Raw genomic sequence first — 21,540 nt, 5'->3', positions numbered from 1 at the left:
GAATATCTAGTGCCGGGACATTCGGGTCCACATGTCAAATTTTCTGCCACACCTCCTTGCGATTTCGGTGGCACCCAAACAGTTCGGCCCACACTGCTGACTCTGCTCTGCTGACTCTGCTCTGCGGACATGGATTTGCTACCGCAGCCAAAAAAAAAAAAAGATTGGACCGTCTCATGTATCGCCAATCATTCAGAGGCAGCACAATATGCATAAGCCGCGCCAAAGGATAGACCGTTCTGTCATGAACCGGGAACGTGCCTCCTGGAAACGGGAATTTGCTCATCTTGTCACACTCATCTATAGTATGACATGTTTTTCTCCGCAGATGAGCAAGTGATAAGATTCCGACGTTCACTTGTCTCTACCGGAGTTTGGAATTTTGGAGCTGGGACTGTCGTGCTTTGGCCGCAGGTATGGCTCGTCAACCATGACAACCGAAAGCCATCATCTGCCCCTCGGCCGCTCGCGCCCTAAGGGCCCGGCTAATGGGATTGATCCTTTTCAGTCCATAAATAGCTGACCAAATATAAAAATGGTCGAAAAAGCGGTTAACTTTTGTGAAACTGGCTTTCCTTTTTGGCGTGCAAGAGCTTCAGCTACATTCGCCATGGTTCTTCTCCACAGCGCTTGGTTTGCGTACTATATAGTTCGTATCACGGCATCGGGCATACCCTTATTTCCTTGGGAAATCCTCATCCCTGCTCTTCTCAGTCTGCTGGTTTGGCCCCTGGTTAACTAGTAAAAATACCGGTTGGCTAGTCTCACAGAGTGAGGCACTGGCTTCCGGAGATACTTGGACCACTCCGACATACGCAAAATGAGCCTCGAGACGATCCATTAACCAGGCTAGGTACGATGCAATGAGCGAAAACCGAGAGTTTTAGAGGGGATTCTCAAATCGATTCATCATCCACCTCGGTCAAGCTCCATCCAGACGGCAGAGCCTTTGCATCTAGCGCACACTTCGCAATGGGAGTTGACATTGCTCCGCTTTGGAAACCCCCCCGAGGTCGATCCCATCAGGAGGAATACTCGCAGTATACCGGGTCTGAGGTTGGTGCATCCTTCTGGAAGGGCGTTTTTTCTTTTCTTGGACAGGGTTTATGCTCGGATTCTGGGCATGGTGAGAGGCCTTTGCTCTCCGTATAGAGAGCATTTTTCCTCTTCCCATCACAAAGCTAATCTCCAATAATCACCAATCCTAACCGGTACTTATTTCCGCCTTTATTAACTCTCGCGGATTAAGAAGGACCTCAACATCAGCGCTTCCGAGGTGGCCAACTCCAGTATTGTCTCTCTCTGTGCCACATTTCTTCCAAGGTTCATCGCCGGACCTCTTTGGGATCTTTTCGACCCCCGGCAAGTCTTCGTCCCACTGTTGATTCTCGGCTATTTACCTGTCGGCCTCGCTCCTCTCGTCAGGAATGCCATCGGGCGTTCGACTCACTGGTGCTCTCCCGCGGCTTGATCAGGTCCCAGGCTTGACCTGTCAGCTTCATCGTACCTCTTATCTGCCTGGTTGCTTGTGGAGTTGGCATGTTGCTGCTCTGCCCCGATACCCCACTCGGCAGGTGGGAAGAACGACATGTCAAGATACAGGAAATTCTGAATGCCTATGGCCCAATCAGCACAAGAGCAGTCAACACACCAATGACATTCACTGAGCTATCACATCGAGGCGAGGAAAAACCAGAAGCGACAGACGATGAGCCGCGAAGCTGCCAGCAAAACCCCACCATTTGTCTGGCAGAAGCGGCTTCCGTCGCCCGGGCCGAAACAGTTTTCAGGCCTTCATCCGGAGCTTCTCTACCCGTGATCTTTTCCCTCCAGACACTCTTCCACGTGGCTACCTACTCCTGCCCCTTTGGCGGCGAACTGGCGGTTAATTCAATGCTCAATTCATATTACCACACCAACTTCCCGCACCTGAACCAGACCAAAGCTAGTGATTACGCCACCATCTTTGGCTTCTTAGTTCGGTCACCCGTCGTCCTGGTGGCAAGTAACGGTAGGCTTGTGCCAGCCCCGGGGGCAAGGGACCATGTCTGCAACGAGGCCCTTTACTTTCAACCAAGCAGATATACTCTGGAATGAAGCCAGAGATTGTGACATGTATATATACACGATTTAATTGAGTGGGAAGCAGATGGTTCGCGCCGTGTTCGGCACGCTCCTTCCTATCTATCGAGGTATTTGGTTAGGTGAAGTAGGTGACGCATAGCTTTTGATGCTGACTCTGGCTGTGAATGAAGAATATTGATTGGGGAGGTTGAGTTTGGGCGTATTGGATGAAGTATCCGAATCATCTAGAACGATCTGAGTTGCGACCGCCCTATGTATGTGGTCTGCCTTGGGACCACACAGGCTTGTCTCACAATCCGCCACAGTTTGTGAGATGTCTGAGACACGGTCCAGCTGCAATCCCACCTGAAACAAGGGGAGTCCCCGTCACTGGTCCACCCATCCCTGTCCAATGATTCCCAAGCACGGCATGCGAATGACAAGTACGACCTCCGAGACCGACTGGATGGAATGGCAGTGATGTTGCAGGTTACAGGTCAGAGGCTGCGGATAAATACGCAGAGTCATTGGAATCATGGCATGTAGGACTTGGAACTTTTTTTGGTCAGCTGCCTAGATACGCACTCGAGGGCAGCCACCCTCGGCATTAGTTCAGTATTGTATCGAGTCAAGACTGCGTGCAGATGCTGCTGCGCCGTTGCAAGGTGCATCTTGTCTCGCGGGGCTGCGGAATTCAACGCGACACTTTCCCATCAAAGCCAAAACAAGCCATGTGCATGCCAACTGCTCCCATCACCTACTACCAGAGCACACAAGGGCTCATGATACAATGTCCAATAGAATTTCCAAGACCTGGCATACAGAGGACGCAGCTCTCATCGTCTTTGATATAGATATGCCACTTCCTTACAGAGCAAGAACGGCGGCGACGACACCAAGGATGCCGAGGGAGCCGATGCGAATAGCAGCAGCGGCGGCAGTGGGAACAGGAGCAGGAGCAGTTGGTGACGAAACCGAAACGATGCCAGTGGAGCTGTTGGCATTGACGGGGACGTACTGGCTGGCGCTCGGGACCAGAGTGGTCGGGCAAACGGTGACGTTGTACTGCACAGTCTTGTAGATGGAGGTGCTGGAGGTGCTGGAGGTGCTAGAGGTGCAGATGGTGCTGGTGGGAGCCGCAGAGCTGGAGGTGGAGGTGGGAATCGTGCCGGAGAGGATGATGGTCTTGACGCCGGGCGGCTGGGTCACGGTGACAGTTTGACTGGCGCTGCTGGGGGCCGGCTTGGCGGCAGCCCTGATATGGAAGGGGTTGGAGTACTGGAAGATGGAGGAATTGCTCTCGAGCTTGAAGACGAGGCCGTAGACAGCCTCGGCTCCAAGCGAAGCATCCACGTTCCAAGTGTACTTGTTGGCGCTGTTCTTGATGCCAGCTGCAGGACGGACACGGGGTCAGCCGGACGGTCAGGTCGCCCAGGCAAGAGCGGAGCTTGCGTGAGAAAGGGACTTACAAGCAATGTCGGCAATGTGCTGCTGGGTGTTTTGGGTTTTGCCGCCAATCAGCTCGATGGAGACGGTGCCATCCATGTACTTGGCGGGAGAACTCCAGGTGACGGTGTAGGGCGCGCCAGCATCAATCGTCTCGCCACTGTTGGGGGTGTAGATGGGGTCGAAGTCGGCGGTCTGGGCAATGGCGGACGCGGCAAACGCCAGAACAGCGGCGACGGAGAAGCGCATTTTTTTTTTCTTCTTTCCTTTTCGGTGCTGCACAAGACGGCCGGGGAAAGAAACAGGATTACGGTCGTGATGGTCCGAGGAAGGGTCGACACGGGAGTAGAGGGGGAAAAATAAAAAAATAAAGAGAGAGAGAGATGTTAAAAAAAAAAAAAAAAAAACCGAGCAAGGAACGACTGGGTAAAACGGGGTAAAGGAGCGTGGGAGGCAACAACAAGGCCCGGGGCAAAGGGAGCGACGAGACGTGATGGACCGGCGTCGGTATGCGGGTTGAAGAAGGAGGAATGCAAGAGATGGTGAGGCAGAAGGTGAGCGAGCGTGAGCGGTGGTGCCCCCGTTGAAGTACATAAAGTTTGCCGGTCCAGTGTCTGGTGGCCCGGGGGCTGACAGGGGGTGGGTGCAGACGTTGACTACGGAGTGCCTCCTGCATGTATCTTGCACCCGCGGGTCTGGTGCGCGTGTACAAGCGGCCCGGGCGGCGGCCCAGGGGCGGGCTCGCACTGCCAGGGGCAGAGGCAAATTATCTGCAGGAAGGGGACGCTTGTGATTGGAGCGCTGCGGTGCTTGTGGCTGAGGCGGCCCTGCCCTTGGGCCGTCGATTCAGCCAATGGCGGGCGGGCTGGGCGTTGCGGCCCCGTACCCGTTTGCTTGCTTCCCAGAAAGGCCAGAAAGGGGGGCCGGGCTGGTTCAATCTTTCATGACCCATCAGAACCGGCGTCCCGCTGAAGGAGCGTCCCGGAAAAAAGTGTCCGCGTGCTCCGCTGAAGTTTGCCACGAGAAGGTTTGCTACGAGAAGCAGGCAGACAAGGGAGGGAAGGAAAAAAAAAAAAAAAGAAAAAAAACACAGACTCGAGCAGCCCCAGGGCTTCGAGTTCCCGGCAGTCCTTGTGCGTCTCTCCAGACGAGCGCGCGGACAAAGCTCCGACAACGTTTTATGAGCATGCCGTCGTCTCCCTTTCACTTGGCGTGCCAAGCGAGAGCAGCCAGCCACCCCCCCCCCCCCCCCCCCTTCCTTCCCTCCGTCTGCGTTTAACCCGCGGTCAACAAGGTTCGCAGGATAACTCTCACACGCACGCGTCAGCATGCCTCACTTCAACCCCCCGTCCCTTTTCAGCTGCGCTTTTCAGAAAGAAAGCAGACGCCATGCGTGCGGGACTGCAGAAGAACCCTGCAAGGCGCCAGGCCTCCACGCGTCCGGAGTAAGTTTGCTTGCGCCCGTAACAAGCGATAATATGGGAAAAAGGAGGCGGAAAGAGTAACTGGCGGCCCTTTGGATAACCCGCCATCAGCCCAGCCGCTTACGCCAACGACTTTGCCAGGCTCGGTATGTTGGGTTCGCTCCCTTGTTTTGGACCCGCGACAAAGCTAAATCTAGCCTGACCAGACGCCTCTCTCAGCAGCCCTCTGATCTTCAGTAGGGCGGCCAAAGCACCAAGTGGCCTGGCCTGGGCTTTGCTCTATTTCATTTCATGCTGGGGGCCTGCCTCCCGTCCAGCAAGCGACTTCCAGTCACCGTCTCCCCCAGCGTGATAAACACGTTGCATGCATGCCGTGCCAAAACAAAACGTTAATGATGCCGGTTTACAGCTCCACGTACGGACGGAGTACATACCTACCGTGCATGCCGCTCACGTGAGCGTTGAGCTTGTGGCAATCATGTCTCTCATGCTTGCCGTCTCGGGATGCTCGGTAACGGCCGATTCTTTTGCGGCGAACCCATGCATGCATGCCCTCGAACCGGGGGTGGACTCTGGAGTAACCGCGTCACAGCAAAGGAGAGAGAGACGCCCGTACGGAGTGCTCCGTACACAGGGCCTCGGTCCATGTAATGTAAGCTCCACGTCGTGGTGGCGCTGCATAAAAGTCACCGTCTGCCCTCCAACGAGAGGCGCGCAGTGCTAAACCGGTCTTGAGGGCGCGTTTGTAATGCGCGCAGTGCTAAACTGTCTTGAGGGCGCGTTTGTAATGCGCGCAGATGCAAAGGAGGGCTGGAGCCTGGAAAGGGGTGTGTGCCCTTCCTCGAGCATTGCTTGGAAACATTTGCGGCCAATATGCAATGTATGCATGCAGCACAAGATTGCCCGGTGAAATCCTGAAATCCCTGCAGCGTGTCAGATCGGGGGAAGAGATTATAATCGACGTCGTCCTGTCTTGCGGGTAATCGTGCCTCTGGCGGATATCAACTCCACCGAGTAAGCAGCCTTCAGGACTGGACTGACTATTCTGCAAGAGGCAGACTGAACAGTTCCAAGTTCCAGCTTCCGGCTGCTCATGCAAGTGGTACCTGAGGCTGCCAGCCTCATAAGCACAAGCACGGGTGTTTCGCAGCCAATCAGAGAGTACATGAGCCCCACGGGCTGACGGCTGGCCCGTCCCCACTGATGCAATCCAATCCAATCCAATCTTCCCGCGAAATCCTCAGCCTCGTCGCTTCTCCAACAAAGATCAAATCTGCAAACCCATGGATTCTGCAGACGACGCATCTGCCACGGCACCGCCCACGAAACGGCCACGGACGCGCAGCCGCCTGTCGCGGCGGTCAGACACACCCGGAGCCTCTTCTTCTACCGGCAGCGAGAAGCGCGCCGATGCCAGGACCCGCCAGACCCGCGACCCGTCACGGCCACGCTACGGCGTGACGACGAGCCCCAGCGCCAACGGCTCGAATAGAGGCTACTCACACTCGTTCCGCTCACCGAGGGGCTCGAGGTCGTCCTCCTCCAGCTCGGCATCGAGCGCGCGCTCAGACTCGCCGCCGCATTCTCGGACGCGACCACGTCGAGGGTCCGTGTCTCCGTCCGTGTCTCCGTCCGTGTCTCCCACCTCGTCGGATCGCTCGCGATCGGAATCTTACTCTCCTCGCCGGCCCCGGGCCACCCCGACTACTCCTCCTCCTCCTGCTACTGCTTCTGCTCCTTCTCCTGCTCCTGCTCCTGCTCCCCCTCCTTCGTCGTCGCCGCCGCCGCCACCACCACCACCTTTCAAACCGAATTACAGGCCGTGCTTGGCGCTCCATGGGCACGCCGGCCCGGTTTCGCAGGTCCGGATATCCCCGAATGGCAGGTTCATCGCGTCGGCCTCTGCGGATGGAACCGTCAAGCTGTGGGACGCCTCGACCGGGGCTCACATGGACACGCTCGTTGGCCACATGGCCGGCGTCAGCTGCTTGGCCTGGGCGCCAGATGGCAACACGTTGGCCAGCGGCTCCGACGACAAGGCCATCCGCCTGTGGGATCGGGTGACGGGGCGTCCGAAGACGACGACGAGGAAGTCGATGGCGGCGCAGGAGATGGCGGCGCTGCGAGGCCACCACAACTACATCCATTGCTTGGCCTTTTCGCCAAAGGGCAACATCCTCGCCAGCGGCTCCTACGACGAGGCGGTGTTTCTGTGGGACGTGAGAGCGGGGCGACTGATGCGAAGTCTCCCGGCGCACAGCGATCCCGTAGCGGGCATAGACTTTTGCCGAGATGGCACACTGGTAGTGAGCTGCTCTACCGACGGACTCATGTGAGTGGTTTTTTTTTTTTTTTTTTTTTTTTTTTTTGTCTTTTTTTTTGTGCCCCTTCTTTTCTTCTTCTTCTTCGCCCCCCCTTGATCCCACGTTATTCCAGTTCAGCTCCCAAGCCATCGTGTTTCCTTTCTTTTTGCACGCTAATTCGTCCTCAGTCGAGTTTGGGACACGTCAACAGGGCAGTGCCTCCGGACGCTTGTGCACGAAGACAACCCGGCCGTCACCAACGTTTGCTTCTCGCCCAACGGGCGGTTTGTGCTGGCCTTCAACCTCGACAACTGCATCCGGCTATGGGACTACGTAGCCGGCACGGTGAAAAAAACCTACCAGGGGCACAGAAACGAGAAATTCGCCCTTGGCGGCTGCTTTGGCGTTTTGGACGGGGAGCCGTTCATCGCCTCGGCCAGCGAAGACGGCGACATTGTGTTGTGGCATGTTCAGACGAAGGACATTCTGCAAAGGGTGCCGCCGCGCCACAGGGGGGTCTGCTTCTGGGTCGATGTTCATGGCGAGACAATGGTGAGTGCAGGGCAGGATCACACAGTTTGCGTGTATCGACACGCCGGGAGGTTGGACAAGGGACAGACGCAGTTTTCGATTGAGCTGCCCATCAGGCAGGATGAGGTCAAGTTGGACGCGTGCTGAGACGGACGGTGGCGGGGAAACTCGACGGTTTGGGAAGCCATGACCATGACCGCTCTTGGAGTAGAGGCGCACATGATGATTCCCACTTGTGGTTTTTTTTTTTTTTTTTTTTTTGCCCTTGCCAGCCGGGTTTGGTGTTTGATGTCCCCCGCTCACACTCACACTCTGTATTCGAAATCACGTTGGCCCAGTGCCACGCGCTCCCCATGTGGGCATGTTCTTCTTTTTTTTTTTCCTTTTTTTTTTTTTTTTTTTTATAGTAGTAGTCTTGGTAACTGAGAAAGCGCCGGCCTAGCTTAGTAAGTCCATCGATACGTCAGCTCTAGACATGACATCAATCTCTCGGGGTGGATACTGTGGGAACCTATTACGGAGGAAATCAACCTTGATGGGTATGTGATGACTTGTGCGGGAGCAGAAAAGCCCGCCCGGATTGGCGACAATCGGCCAAGCCACCTGAAGTTCTCGACACACGATATTGCGTAAGAACGGGGGGGGGGGGTGGCCGTCTGGAGTAGTAAAACCTCGGGAAGGACGGCTGGCTGGAGGGTGGGGCGGGCGCCTCCACTCGGCAACTCGTGCGGTCGGGACAGGCGCAGCAGAGCTCTTTTTATTTTTTATTTTTATTATATCGTGATTGGTTTCCCTTCCGATGGCTGGCCAAAGAGGTGACTGACTGACTGACTGTTATCTCCCGGTTTGAGCGTTGAAGCGTTGACTCGTTGTGTCTGGGTTTTGCGTTGGTGGCGGCAGACTTCTGGAAGGCGGGGTAAGCAAAAGGCCGTCCCAGCAGCTCGGGTTGAAACCTGCAGCACCGCGTCAGCCGCCTTGCCCATTTCATCGGTTGCCTTTGCAACGCACAAGGGACTGACTCTTACTTGTCAATGACAGTTGACATGCAGCGAGCGAGCCCAGCCTGTGATGCACTGATGCACTGATGCACGGAAGCACTTGTGATGCACTGGTTTGCACTGGTGCCAGGCAGCTCCGTTGTGTTGTGCACAAGGGCAAGTGCAAAGCTCGGTACTTTGGCTCTACGGAGCTGGTTGGTACATAAATAAGGTACCTAGGTACTTCCTTGGGCGCTTGTCTCTTTCCTTTTCTCCTTCTTCTTCTTCTTTTTTTTTTTTTTTTTTTTTTATTTTTTCTCTTTTCTTTTCCCCCTTGTCCCGGACCCGCACAACCAATCGCAGCCTGGCGTCTTTTCCCCACCCAGGCTAACCGCTGCGGGAAGCAACCTGCAACCAAAAGGGCCTTGTCCACCCCCCCCCCAAACCAAATCCCCCAAATCCCCCAAATGTCCAATCCCAATACCACCAGACACTTGTCGGCCCATCTTTGATTCAATCATCCTCCGTGCGGCTTGCCGGCTCCAGCAATCAGAAAAAGTCCTCGCCGCGCAATCGTCTGGCTGCCTGGGTCTTGGGTGAACGGGGTCGACGCGGGTAATTCTGGCAGCGTCTCGTCTCGTCCGGCTTGTTGGATCCCCGCAGGCTGGCCTGGCCTGGCCTAGCCCTGCCGAAGTCTGGTCTGGTCGCCTTTCTTCTCGCCAGGGCGCAGCTTACCCCCCCCCTCGCTCCTTGCACCTCCCACGAGCCCTCCGCGAGAAACCCAGAGGCATCATCATATCGCTCTGTGAAACCGCCTCGTCGCCTGTGCTACATCTCTGCCTGCTTCTTTCTCCGGGAGCTATTGATTCGGCTTCGTTCTCTCGTCGTCGCGTCCCGGCTTTGTTGTTGTTGATCGAATAACCTCCCCCCCCCCCCTTTTTTTTTGCCCACGCGTCTCGTCCGCATGCCGCGTCTTACCTACCATGGAGCCTGTTCCTGAGACGGAGCGTATGGAGGCTTTCAAGTCGTCTCCCGCGCATCCCCTGGTCCCGAGCAGCAGCAGCAGCAGCACCACCACCACCACCACCAACAACAGCCCGCGTGGAATACCGCCGCTCGAACTCGACATGGCCAGGAAGCCACCCAACCTGCGTCGAAGCACGGATCCGAACCCCGCGTCGCCAGACTCGCCGTCCTGGGCCCCTTGCTCGTCGGCCGCCCTGGCCTTTCGGCCCCGAACCGCGTCTCCGTTGTCGAGCGGACACACGCGTTCTCGCTCCGCCGCCACCTTGTCTCTGGCCTCGCCAATGTCGAGAACCCAGTCCATGCCGGGCGTCAGCGGCTCCGGCCGAATCCTCTACCCTCCGCAGCTGCGGCCGGCCAGCCCTTCCAACTCGGCCTCACCGAGCCGGATGCGTATGCGTACGCCGAGAAAACCCGTCGACGAAGCCTTTCCTCCCACGTCCCCCGTCCGTACCAGCGTCCTGGACCTTGACAAGCGGGCCACGGCCGACCGAAGCAGCTCGCCGGTTCTCGGACCACCCACCATGCTGTCGAGCCGCCTGAGGAGGTCGTCGTCGCCGTTTGGAGCCGTGCCGCCGCCCAGCTCGAGCGCCTCGTCGTGCTTGCTGCCGTCCACGCCGTCCTCCATGTCTATTTCCTCGCTGCGGTCGTACGAAAACTTCTCCATGGGCTACGGGGGCGGGCTGTCCTCCATGCCGTCAACGCCCACATCGGCTCGGTCTCGCAGCCCCAGCATCTCGAGCCTGGAAACCATACCCGACTCCCCGGACGCCGAGGAAGCCGCGTTGGAGGTCGAGAGACTGGCACAGCTCAAGGCCACCGCGGATGCGTCTGACGGCGGCGAGACGTCTGATGCCAAGAGCCGAACCGGAGTGGACGCTCCGCCACGAGGCCGAACACTGAGCTACGGGTCACGAGACAAGCGAAAGCGCTGGAGCGTGTGCGGAGCCGAGAGGCGTGGCGACTTGGACCTGGAGACCATTTGGGAAGACTGAATGAAGACTGAAGAATGGGGCTCGACACTCGGTCCTGTTTTTTTTTTTTCTCGCCCTTGACTCGTTTCTCTGACTTTTTATTCTTTTCCATTCTTGTTGTTCTTTTCTTCTTTTTTTTCATGTTTTACGAAAGAAAAAAAAAAGGTAGGGAAGCGGTATTGGGTGTTTGGTTCTTTGGTCTTGCTCCCTGTTGTTGATTCACGACGGGAATGTTGCAATGTTACGGCCCCTGGTCAGGCTTCGCTGGCTGGTGGGCAGTGCGCGGCGGGAGGCGGGAGGCGGGAGGCGGGAGGCGGGAGGCGGGAGGCGGGAGATGGCAGGTTTATCGTCACAGTGTCTTGATACCCAAACATTTTTTTCTGCGCAGCTGTTTCTCAGTATGTCTGGTACGGGGGGGGGAAGAAATGGCAAAGGCGTGGGACAGAAAGCTCGGCGGGGGGTGACGGGGCAGCCGTAGATGGCGATGCATGATGAATGGAATGAACACAATGAACGGGATGAACGGGATGAACGGGATGAAACGAAACGTGTAATGTAGCCGGTGGTAGCTCGGGATGTGCAATGGCCGCGGACCCTCGGGGTTTTGTGTGATTTTGTGATGGCGGCGTGGGCACTGTCCGGGCGAGCCCGGGTGCCTCGGAGCGGTACATGCACGGAGACGGAGCACGGGGATGCAGGATTTTTCCTGTAGCAAAATTCATCAACTACATCAGATACCTTTGCAAACCCAGCCTGGTTCTCTGGTTCTAGCGGGCCGGCCGGGCTCGGGGGGCAGAAACACAACAAAGACTAGTGGTAAAAGCGGCAAGAAAGAAAGGAAAAGAAAAGAAAAGAAACGAATACAAGACGGACACGGACACGGGTTGGGGTCCGGCGCGCGCGAGTGGAGCTCGACCCGATTGCCGGCGGCGGCTGTTTACGGGGTTGGCGCCGGGATCCCCGTCGTCCCGTGTCGGGCGTTATCCGGCCGGCAAAGTCTGCGCAGCGATGCCCCGCCCCGGGTCTCGGAAGCCAGCCCGCCGCCCGCCCGCCGCTCGGGGCCACAAAAAACGCCAAAGAGCCAGACGCCGCGGGCAAGGGGAAAAAAAAAATAAGAAGGGAGAAAAAGAAGAAGAAGAAGCACCGCCTCGGGCGTTGCCGTCCGTCTTCACCCACGGCCCAGATTCTCGGGCCCAAACGACAGGGGCAGCAACTTGGAACCCCCCCGGGCGCCCTCGTCAGCACCGTCAATCAAAAACGAAAAAAAAAAAAAAAAGAAAAAAAAAAGCAAATAGATATAAAACCAGCCGAGCACACCGGGGAGCACACGGAAACAGGCAGTACACACCTCGTCCAGCGTGGCGACCACGTACTTGCCCTCCCCGTCAAACATGACGATTGGCACGTCCAAGCTGCTAAACTCGCGGATACTGCGCAGCTCGCCGCGCAAAACCGCACAACGCCGGGCCAGTCAGCAACAGCCCCCTTTCTCTTTCGGCCCGTGTCCATCCCAGGGGGGGGGGGGGGGGTGGTGGTTCAACGTCCAAGGGGGGGGTTCCAACGCACAACTGCCTGCACATGCCGCACGGGCTGGCGGGCGGGCTGGTGTCCGTGGCCACGGCGACGGCGACGGCGCGGAAGGGCCCCGCGGGCGGGCGCGGGCGGGTGGCGGCCGTGCCGAGGGCCACGCGCTCGGCGCAGGTGCCCACCGGGTACGAGGCGTTCTCGACATTGGCGCCGGTGGTGACGGAGCCGTCGGCGGCGAGGACGGCGGCGCCGACGCGGAAGTTGCTGTAGGGGCAGTGGGCGCCGGCTTTGGCGGCCACGGCGTGCTCGCGGAGCAGGTGGAACTGCGGGACGGTGAGGGAGTGCGCTGCGCAGGTGGCCGAGACGGAGGCGGCGCACGAGGAGGGCTGGAGGGGGGGGGAGGCAGGCATCGCGGTGGACGGTGGACGACGATGGACGGAGGACGACGATGGACGGTGGACGACGATGGACGGTGGACGATGATGGACGGTGGACGACGATGGACGGTGGACGATGATGGACGGTGGACGGATGACTGGATAAACGATGGACGATATATGGATGGACGATAGACGATGGAAAGATGGATGAACGGACGATGGACGATGAACGATGGACGATGAACGATGGACGATGGACAATGGATGGACGGACGTCCTTGAATCATGTCGACTACCTACCTACCTATGCGACGGAAGCAAACGAGCGGTACCGAGTTACCTTACCTACCAACCTACCAACCTACTCGGTACAAGTCCCAAGGCACAAGATACACACGCGGCACTTGCCTTGCCCCTCGTTCCTCGTTTCCACTTCCGGCTCCCCTTGGACGGATGCGGATGTAGAGGTACCTACGTACTCCGTACCCGTACCTAAGCTCGCAGCCCAAAGGACCAGTGACGTCATCCCGTCTGCGCCCAACCACAACCCACCTCCCTTCACGCTTCTTTCACGCTTCCTTCACCGTCCCGCGCAATGAATGTGAATGTGCCTGCATCTCCAAGAAAAAAAAAAAAAGAAAAAAAAAAAAAGAAAAAGCCGCGGACCAACCCGCGACCATATGCAACCCCCCGCTTAGCTTAGCAATAACCGCATCAACCGAGGCTTCACTGCCCCATCCCCCCCCCCAACGCCGTGTCCTGCTGCAACATAACAACACCGTGACTGACGTCCGTCAATAGCAAAGGCCATGCATGCACAAAGACAAAGAAAAGAGTCCAAGAAGAAAAAGGAAACAAGGGCTTGAAAAAAAAAAAAAAAAAAAAAAAAAAAAAAAAAAAAAAAAAAAAAAAGTCTACGCGTTTGGCCGTCACAAGGTCCCATCCACCATCATGAAGCTGCTCCCCTTGCTCGAGTACGTCGTCAACGGGCTCGTCAGCGCAGACGAGCTGCTGTCGCTTGGAGTCATTGGCTCCACCACTTGGCTGCGCACAGCCATGATCCATTCGTGCTGGAGCAGCTCCACCGCCGACGGCCGCTCCCTCGGGTTTCGCGCAAAGCATCGGCTCAGGAAGTCCAGCCCCTGGCCGCTGATCTGGTCGGCTGGCGGGAGCTGCGGCGGGTTGCCCTGCGCAATGTTGTACATGATGGCCCATTCGTTGTCGAGATTCGCCCACGGCCGTCGTCCCGTCGCCATTTCCAACACGACGCAGCCCAGCGACCAGATGTCCACGGCGCCCGCTCGGCCTGGGTTCTCCCCCTTGATCACCTCGGGGGACATGTACATGGGCGTGCCCGTCATCGACTTGTTCGGCTTGCTGGCGTGTAAGTCGGCCGCCAACGTTCGACCTTGGCGCGCAATCACCTTGGCAGCCCCAAAGTCGACGTACTTGATGATGCCGTTGTGATTCAGCAGGATATCTGGTGTTTTGGCGCGTTAGCGAAAACAGAGAAAGGAGTTTTAAAAAAAGGAAGAGAGGGAGAGAGAGAGAGAGAAAGAGGGGGGGGGGGGGGTTGCGAGCCTGGGAGTGATTGACACCTACTCTCTGGTTTTATGTCGCGGTGCGCAATTCCACTCTCGTGCAGGTACGCCAGGCCCTCCAGGAGCTGCAGCGCATAAAAGGTTATCACCTGCTCGTCCTCGATCCGCCCATGCTCCAGCAGGTTCGCCAGAGAACCGCCCGAGCAGTATTCCATGAATATGTATACCCGGTCTCGATGAACCTCGATCCCGTGGTACTGCACAATGTTTGGGTGGTCCAGCACCTCCAGCACGCCCATCTCCTCGCGGATCTGCTCCGCAATCGTCGGGATGAGCTTGGGGTCCTGGAGCCGTATTTCCTTGACGGCCATGAGCAGGCCCGTGTCCAGGTCCATGGCCGCGTACACGTTGCCAAAGGTACCGCCACCCACGAAGTGGCCCTGCTGCCATCGCTTCGTCACGTTGGTCGCCGATGACGAGAGGTAGGCCAGAGATCGATCCGCCTCGTTGTTGGTCTCGAGAACCCGCCCGAGAGCCCGTCTCTCCCCTTCCTTCTCCCGTCTAAAGTCGTCCATGACATCCAGCCTCACCAGCCGCTGCTCCGTGATGCATCGCGCCGCCTCTTCGTCATCGAGCATCCTGTTCTTATCCAGCTTTCTGAACTGGCCCACCAGCGCCTCCATCCGCTCCTTCTCCGCCTGCGCCGCCATGTTGGATCTGGCCCCCATGATGTCAAAGTGCGAAATCAGCAGGGACATGCAGCCGCCCACCTTGATCCGCAACTTCTCGTACTCGTCGTCGCCGAGGGCCAGGATGTGCCGCCCCCGGGTCATGCCCATGGCAAACTCGAGCGCCAGCACGGCCCAGCGAAACGACTTTCGGTCCGACGCGATGCAGTCGTCGCAGATGAAGCTCACCCAGTCGAGGGCCAGCTTGGTGAGCTTGAGATTGTTCATCTGTCTTCGGTTGCTGTCCATGTACAGCAGAGAACGCTGGCCGAATTCCGTGGCAAAGACGAAGCACGTCTGGATGAGCTCCTGGCAGTCCTTCCCTTCTGTCTGCTTCCTGATGACCTCGACGCTGTCCATAAACGTGTTGGACAGCTTGTAAGCCACGCGCCGAATCTCCATGAGCCTACTGTTGACCTTGTGGATGTTGGACCTAGACTCCTGGAGTAGATCCACGTGCATATCCACAGCGTCAAGAAAGGCTCGTCTCGCATCCGGCAGCGAGTGGGAGCCGGTTGCGCACAGCCGCAACTGCCCTCTCTTCAGGTCGATATTCTGTTCCCAAAGCTTCACGCTAATAGACTCGCCGAACCAGTTCAGAGAGTCCTCGGGCCGCAGGATGAGGAGATATTGCTCGCCCACGTCGGGGAATCGATCGAAGCACGTCACGGTCATCATGGTCCGGATGTCGTCCAGCCTTCCGTGCAGCTCCGGAGAAGCAATGACGTACGTGCCACGCTTCTCAAACACACCCGTTTCGACTCGAAAGTGGCCGGATGCCACGAGCTGATCGTAAAACTTTTGCATGCTCTCGGGGGGGAAGGAGATGCTAAAGTCGGACGCATGCTCATAGTTGTCGCTCAGCATCCTCGAAAATCGCTGGAGCATTCGCTGGCGGATCCGGACGGAATCCAAACAAGCCTTGTACCGCTTGCTCATCTCGGCAGCACTCTCCCTCGGCTTGACCTGCAGCTCTTTCTCAAACGTTTGGCTTAGTCGATTCAGAGCCTTGAACGTGAGGGAGCTGAATTGCTCGGCCACTTCCACATGACCGCCCTGGAGATGGGTGCCGATGTAATTGGCGAAATCCCATTCCTGAAACAGCAGCTCGGCTTCTTTGAAGGTGTTTTTGTTGCCGCTCAACTTCCAGTTGAGCATTTTGAAGTAGTACTTCAGCGCCTCCAGAACCACATGATCGAACGATTCGTCGATGCAAGGCGGCAGATCCCAACCAGGTTCTGGGCTCTCAATGGACAGATACTCTTGCTTTATTCGTATCGCGAACTTGAGGAGCAGTTGAAACTGCGAAATCATTTGCTCTTGCATCATGGGGTTCTGCTGGGCGGCCTCTTTAACTCTCCTAGCGTATTCGAGACGCGTCTTGGTTATTTCCTCGATGAGACGGGAAGGGAAGCTGATGAGCGTCAGGAGCTCTTCCAGGTAGGGCGGCAAGTGTCGTTTCTGGAACGGGGCCGAGTTGCGAATCAGAGTCTCCTTGACCTTGCTGATGATGGAGGAAATGGGCCACAGCATGCCCTTTTGGGGATTTCGGTCGTCATCGTCGTACAGAGACTGCAGGCCATCCTCTTTCATGAGTCTGTCCAGAAACGACGTCTCGTCAGTCGTGATGCCGTCGACGACGGGCGACCTTTGCTTGGTGCGGGAAAAGTCCAGCTCGTCGTTGCCGACCCAGTTTTTCAAAATGGACAGTTCTGTGTTGATCATCTTGTTCGTGTTGTACCAAGAAAATATAGCCTCGTAGGCTTCGTGAAATTGGGGGGAGTCGGCCTTCTTGTGCTCCATGGCCAGAGATTGCCAGGAAGGATACAAGCTTTCGCACCTTTCAATCTTCTTGACAACGTCCTTTACTTGCTCGTAGGGTGGTTTCCCCGCTTCGCTCTCCCCCTTGACCTCGAAGTCGATGATTTCGTCCAGCAAGCGATCCACCGTGCTTCGGGCCTCTTCCACCATTCGCTTCTGCACGGGAAGCTGCCTGCCACATGACTTGGCCCTCACACCGAGCCAGAGCTCCGACTTGTGCGCGGTTTTGCTGGCTTGCTGGTCAGACGGGCCGATGAGTCTCTTCTTTTCCTGGCGAACGACATCCCCCGTCAAGACGGCCTCAAGCATGCCGTACCACTCCAGCCGTTCCTTGTTGTCGGGATCTTTCAGGTCTTCCACGGTCGGTTGGAGACTATCGTTGCCGTAGAACATGATTGTTTCCTGGTCCAGACGGTCATCATAGTGTCCCTCGGAAGAGGGCGTTTCTCCTTCCGAGTCCGAGTCGTTCCCGTTTATTCCCTGATACGCGGTAAAGTACTCGCCGGCGGCATCGTGTCGCAGCTTTTGCACATAGGCTCGCTCTTGTGCGCGGAATCTGCTCTCGTTCTGCCGCAGCCGGGTTTTTGACGATGAGCGAACCTGCTCTACAAAAGGCTGGATTGGTTGAGAAGGCCTCGGTTTTCTGGACGTTGCAGGATTATACGTATTCGAAGGGGTTCTGGTTGGTGCCAACGGTCGCTGGGGTCGATTTCCATTGGTGTAGAGAGAGCTATCGTCGGATGGATTGTTCCACTGCGTTTTCGATCCGCCGCCGCCGCCGCCGCCGTTGACGAGCGTTCCGGGTGATATGGATGGGTGAGGACCAGCATGGGCAGTACCGTCGCCGTACGGGTTCAAGTCGCCAAGGTCGTCTGGGCCTTCGGCGGTGTTGGGTTCCTCTTCTGACCCGGGCGACGAGTTCTCGGCGTCGACATCTACGACTATGGAGGACCTGGGTCCCTTTGGCTGGTCCGCCTGCAAGTCGTCTTCGCCGTCGGAGAAGCGCACAGCCCGGGGAGAAGGTTCCGACATGATGGCGACCTCGAGGGCTTCGGGGAGAGGATGCAGGTTAGGGAGCACCACGCTCAGCACCCCAGAGAGAGGGGGGGGAGGGGGGCTCAGCCTGGCGATCAATAGTCGATCAGCGACGAGTGAAGGCTGAGAGGCAGCATCAGGGTCGGTCGGTGTCCAGAACTCCCGGGAGGTGTCGCAGTCCGTGTCTCTGGTGATGGATAGATGTCGCCGGGTTGTGTGGTTGTGTCTGGTGGTTGCTTGAATGGGCTTGGAGTTTCTTGTCCATAGATGCATGTGGCGACCAAAGCTCCACAGTTGGGTCTGGTGCCTGCCTTGCAGGATCGCTGGGGCGTGCCGGCGGTGCGCTCCATGTCGGTTGGTTTAATTGGTCTGCCGCTGTCCGCACGCTGTGGCTGGAGACCTTTTAGTGGCCGGGCCGGGAAGAGAATTCAAGATTGTTGCCATTGACTTGTGGCGTAGTTACAGCGTGCTGGACAAAAGTGATGATGGCAACACGCTACGCTACTCCGTACACAGCACACTGTGCGATGGGATGGAAACGAATAATGATGGTGCCGTCCGTCTGCTCTTGGTGAAAGAAAGGGTCAAGGAATTACAGGTTGGAGAAACTGAGCGTCCACTTGGGCTTTTGCCGCAGCCTGTACGGAGCATCTGCTCTTTTTTGTCTGCCAGTTGGCAGAGCAGAAGTGGCTGAAGCGCTGGCAGATGCCATCAACGTCATCATCACAAGTTGGTCACGGCGGTCACGTCACAGTGGTCACGTCACAGTGCAACTCGAAACTCTCACCAAGGTTTTCTGCACTTTGCCTGGTACAAAGGAGGCGGCGGTGATGCTTGAATACGCGTGTGTTTACGCGTGTGTTTACGCGTGTGTTTCCCTGTGTTCCCTAAACCATTGGCAGCAGCAACTCACACAAATATGCTCTGGCGGTAGTTGACCGTCGGCTGTTCCAGGCTCGTAACAAGATTCCCAACCCAGCGTAGCGTAGCGTGTACATGTATGGAAAAGAAGCACCAGACGTCAAGCTGACCCTTGCCGGCCTGCACCCTTGTACTGCAACTGTACATAGCCAGTGGTTTGAGTGGTTTGCACTTTGAGGCTGGGTCAAGCTTTGACTGACCCATGCCACCCCATCCCATGTCCGCCATGTCACTACGTACTTGCCCTCCGCTCTCCCACGTACCTTAGATGAATGAATTAATATCCGCTTCCATATCTTACTAATACTCCATACTTGATAGTCCTATTTGGAAAGTCAAGGGCCCAGGCAAATGCCACCAGATCCCCAGAGATGAGCCGTGCATGAGCTATGCATGAGCTTCCGCAACAGACGAGGCAATCTTCAACTTAAACCTCTGTTGAGCTGCAGAGTCCCGCTCGGTAACTCCCGCGGTATAAAGCACTCCCATCCCCAACGTCGGAGGAAATAGATTTGGGTAGCCAACGTTCATAGCCAAAGTTGATAGCGAAGCATTCAACCACCGAGCTCCGGCGGCAGAAGCAACGCACCAGTCTGGATCCATCTCGAACTGAGACGACGTCAAGAACCAAGACCGACCGACACAGCGTAGCTCGAGCGTTGACACTACCAACATATTGTGCGCAAACGTCTCACCACTCCCTAGTTCTGGTGGCGCCTTGACACGACCGGTTGGTTGCGCTTGGACCTCAAGATAAACTCCCTCAAACTAATGGCTTCCTGCGAAGCATTGAGCCATCCTGCATCACCAAACCGAAATCTGCAGCTGCTCTTGACTGTGAAGAAAAGGCTCAGCTATTTTCGTATTGGGCAAGACCATCCGAGCAGACCCTTGACATGATGCGGCGGCGTGACTGCACGTCGGCACTTTCCTCCCCCACCAAGACCAAGGCAACAACACTCTAAGCAACTGGGTTGTCAAAGAAGACGGCAACACAAAATTCATTAAGGATAAAAAAAGGGAAAAAAAAAAAAAAAGTGACGGAAGAAATGACCAAGCAGTATCAGTTGTATTAGTTGTCCCCTTGCGCGAAACATCAAACATGATCAAATATGTTTGCTGTGTATCTATCGTGGTTGCTCCGCAAGTTGCGCATGTTCCTCGGTGGGTAGGATTTGGCGGCGTTGCTGTCACCCGCATGACTTGAAAAGGCAGGAGCGACGGATTACTCCGTCCTGTCCTAATTCATCAAGGGGGCGATTGTGGGCCGCATGAAACTTTGAAGGCTTCATTCAGCATGCCAGAAATACCAGACAGCAAACTTCAAGGGCACCACCGCCTTGACGACGCAAGTCGCAAGTCGCCAATAGAATCGCCAACAAAACCCTCAAGTCAGACCGGAGCGTCTGCTGCGAGAGCGCTTGGGTGCGTCACCAACTCGAGCCTAGTTCCCCAGCCAGATAAATGATCTGACTCATTCGACCAGGAGGCTACCTACTTACGGGGAGCTGAACCCTGGTTGATTTCTTCCGTCATTTTCACTTTTCCTAATTCTCAGCATTGGAAAGGTGACCGACTCCATTGCTACCCGTGGCGACTGGGCGGGACCCTGGTCGCTGGCCGCATGAGAAATGAGCCTTTTCGTTCTTGTTCCCTTTACTCTGTTTGTCGTTTTGCCACATTTTGGGTTGAGGTTGGGTTTGGCAGGGGAATACGGAGTAGACTTCTGGACTCGGATTCTAATCCAGCCAGCCTCGGGTACTCGGTCCCCGTCGAGACACACACGAAGAACAGGCGAAGAACACACAAAAGACACACACACATACACACCCTCACCCCTCACCCCTCACCGGACGGAATGAGGACGTGAAACCCCACGGCACCAAGCAAGTCTCAAAGCCCCAAGGTCTATCCGTCACAGTTGCGAGGCCGACCTTTCGATTACACGGTACGGAGCCCGTGCCATGTAATCCGTCTGACCGCTTTGCTGCTCTGTGTTGTGGAACTGCCGTCAGTTCTTCACCCTGTCCCTCCATTCTGTCACTCAGGGACCACCTCAAACAACTACTTAAGACCTGTCATTTGCCTTGCCCGCGATTACCTTGTACATACTACGGAGTATATAGCATCCTGGCATCCTGGCATCCTGGCACTTTGACACGCGAAAAACTCTGCCATTGCATTGCAAGCGACACCAACCGTTTGCTGTCTGACGTTGTGTTCAAGAGTGCTCAAAACACTAGTTGGGCATTGCAAACAGCAAACTAGGCTTTACAACAGAGTTTCGCTGCTGCCACACATACCGCATAGCTTCACCGGAAGCCTCTCAGGCTCACTCTCCTTCAACAAGCAACAAGTCGAGTCAAAGATTACCCACTCGACTGCTGATTCTCGCTATTCCAAAAAACCGAATTTCCTGTCTCTGCCTTTCGACTTGTCCTCACAATGTGCAACTTCACCAAGAACTATTACATATACATGTCTTGCGCTGATCCTGGTGCTCACTTTTGCAGCACATCAACGGATGGAAGCCGAAAAAATTCCTGTCCGGCTGGACCACATGAGCGATATATAGTCATCCCCGAGAGCTGCCCTCTGTGCTCTGTCTGAAGGAGCAAGATATGTGGGTTTTTTAGTTGGTCGACATTCCATAGGGAGTCGTCACTTTGGTGTCGGTCAACTCATCACAAACTGCAATCATGATGAGGCATCGGGGCTATATACGCTCCGTAGCCAATGCCGAGGCGGTCAAGAAGATGTTCAAGCCGCTTTCTCCCTTTCCTGGGTCGACAGTCGACTACTCGACTACCTCGACCTGACGGATTCATTTTCAGAGAGCCGCCGG

The 21,540-nt window shown here is 56.3% G+C and overlaps 8 protein-coding genes across 8 annotated transcripts; 4 read left to right on the top strand and 4 right to left on the bottom strand.

Moving 5' to 3' along the window:
• Positions 1–972: 972 nt before the first annotated feature.
• UV8b_02093 (uncharacterized protein) lies at positions 973–2,097 on the top strand (the record flags this gene model as incomplete). The annotated part of the gene is made up of 3 exons (XM_043139591.1): positions 973–1,056; positions 1,250–1,452; positions 1,575–2,097. The coding sequence occupies 3 exons, from the start codon at positions 973–975 to the stop codon at positions 2,095–2,097; spliced, it is 810 nt and encodes a 269-aa protein (XP_042995525.1).
• Positions 2,098–2,931: 834 nt separating this feature from the next.
• UV8b_02092 (uncharacterized protein) lies at positions 2,932–3,759 on the bottom strand (the record flags this gene model as incomplete). The annotated part of the gene is made up of 2 exons (XM_043139590.1): positions 2,932–3,455; positions 3,534–3,759. 2 exons carry the CDS (start codon positions 3,757–3,759, stop codon positions 2,932–2,934), a joined length of 750 nt encoding a protein of 249 aa, XP_042995524.1.
• Positions 3,760–6,217: 2,458 nt separating this feature from the next.
• On the top strand, positions 6,218–7,915 carry UV8b_02091 (uncharacterized protein; the record flags this gene model as incomplete). Its single annotated transcript, XM_043139589.1, has 2 exons — positions 6,218–7,266; positions 7,426–7,915. The coding sequence occupies 2 exons, from the start codon at positions 6,218–6,220 to the stop codon at positions 7,913–7,915; spliced, it is 1,539 nt and encodes a 512-aa protein (XP_042995523.1).
• Positions 7,916–8,206: 291 nt separating this feature from the next.
• UV8b_02090 (uncharacterized protein) lies at positions 8,207–8,813 on the bottom strand (the record flags this gene model as incomplete). The annotated part of the gene is made up of 4 exons (XM_043139588.1): positions 8,207–8,210; positions 8,300–8,371; positions 8,593–8,721; positions 8,794–8,813. 4 exons carry the CDS (start codon positions 8,811–8,813, stop codon positions 8,207–8,209), a joined length of 225 nt encoding a protein of 74 aa, XP_042995522.1.
• A 915-nt stretch (positions 8,814–9,728) lies between these two features.
• Positions 9,729–10,763, top strand: UV8b_02089 (uncharacterized protein; the record flags this gene model as incomplete). Its single annotated transcript, XM_043139587.1, has 1 exon — positions 9,729–10,763. The coding sequence occupies one exon, from the start codon at positions 9,729–9,731 to the stop codon at positions 10,761–10,763; it is 1,035 nt and encodes a 344-aa protein (XP_042995521.1).
• Positions 10,764–11,910: 1,147 nt separating this feature from the next.
• UV8b_02088 (uncharacterized protein) lies at positions 11,911–12,679 on the bottom strand (the record flags this gene model as incomplete). Its single annotated transcript, XM_043139586.1, has 3 exons — positions 11,911–11,955; positions 12,091–12,172; positions 12,309–12,679. The coding sequence occupies 3 exons, from the start codon at positions 12,677–12,679 to the stop codon at positions 11,911–11,913; spliced, it is 498 nt and encodes a 165-aa protein (XP_042995520.1).
• Positions 12,680–13,578: 899 nt separating this feature from the next.
• UV8b_02087 (uncharacterized protein) lies at positions 13,579–17,771 on the bottom strand (the record flags this gene model as incomplete). The annotated part of the gene is made up of 2 exons (XM_043139585.1): positions 13,579–14,129; positions 14,252–17,771. 2 exons carry the CDS (start codon positions 17,769–17,771, stop codon positions 13,579–13,581), a joined length of 4,071 nt encoding a protein of 1,356 aa, XP_042995519.1.
• A 3,369-nt stretch (positions 17,772–21,140) lies between these two features.
• Positions 21,141–21,514, top strand: UV8b_02086 (uncharacterized protein; the record flags this gene model as incomplete). Its single annotated transcript, XM_043139584.1, has 2 exons — positions 21,141–21,299; positions 21,350–21,514. The coding sequence occupies 2 exons, from the start codon at positions 21,141–21,143 to the stop codon at positions 21,512–21,514; spliced, it is 324 nt and encodes a 107-aa protein (XP_042995518.1).
• Positions 21,515–21,540: the final 26 nt, after the last annotated feature.

Source organism: Ustilaginoidea virens, chromosome 2 (genome assembly GCF_000687475.1).
Source record: "Ustilaginoidea virens chromosome 2, complete sequence".
Classification (NCBI taxonomy): Eukaryota; Fungi; Ascomycota; class Sordariomycetes; order Hypocreales; family Clavicipitaceae; genus Ustilaginoidea; species Ustilaginoidea virens.
This window is presented reverse-complemented; position numbering and strand designations above follow the sequence as displayed.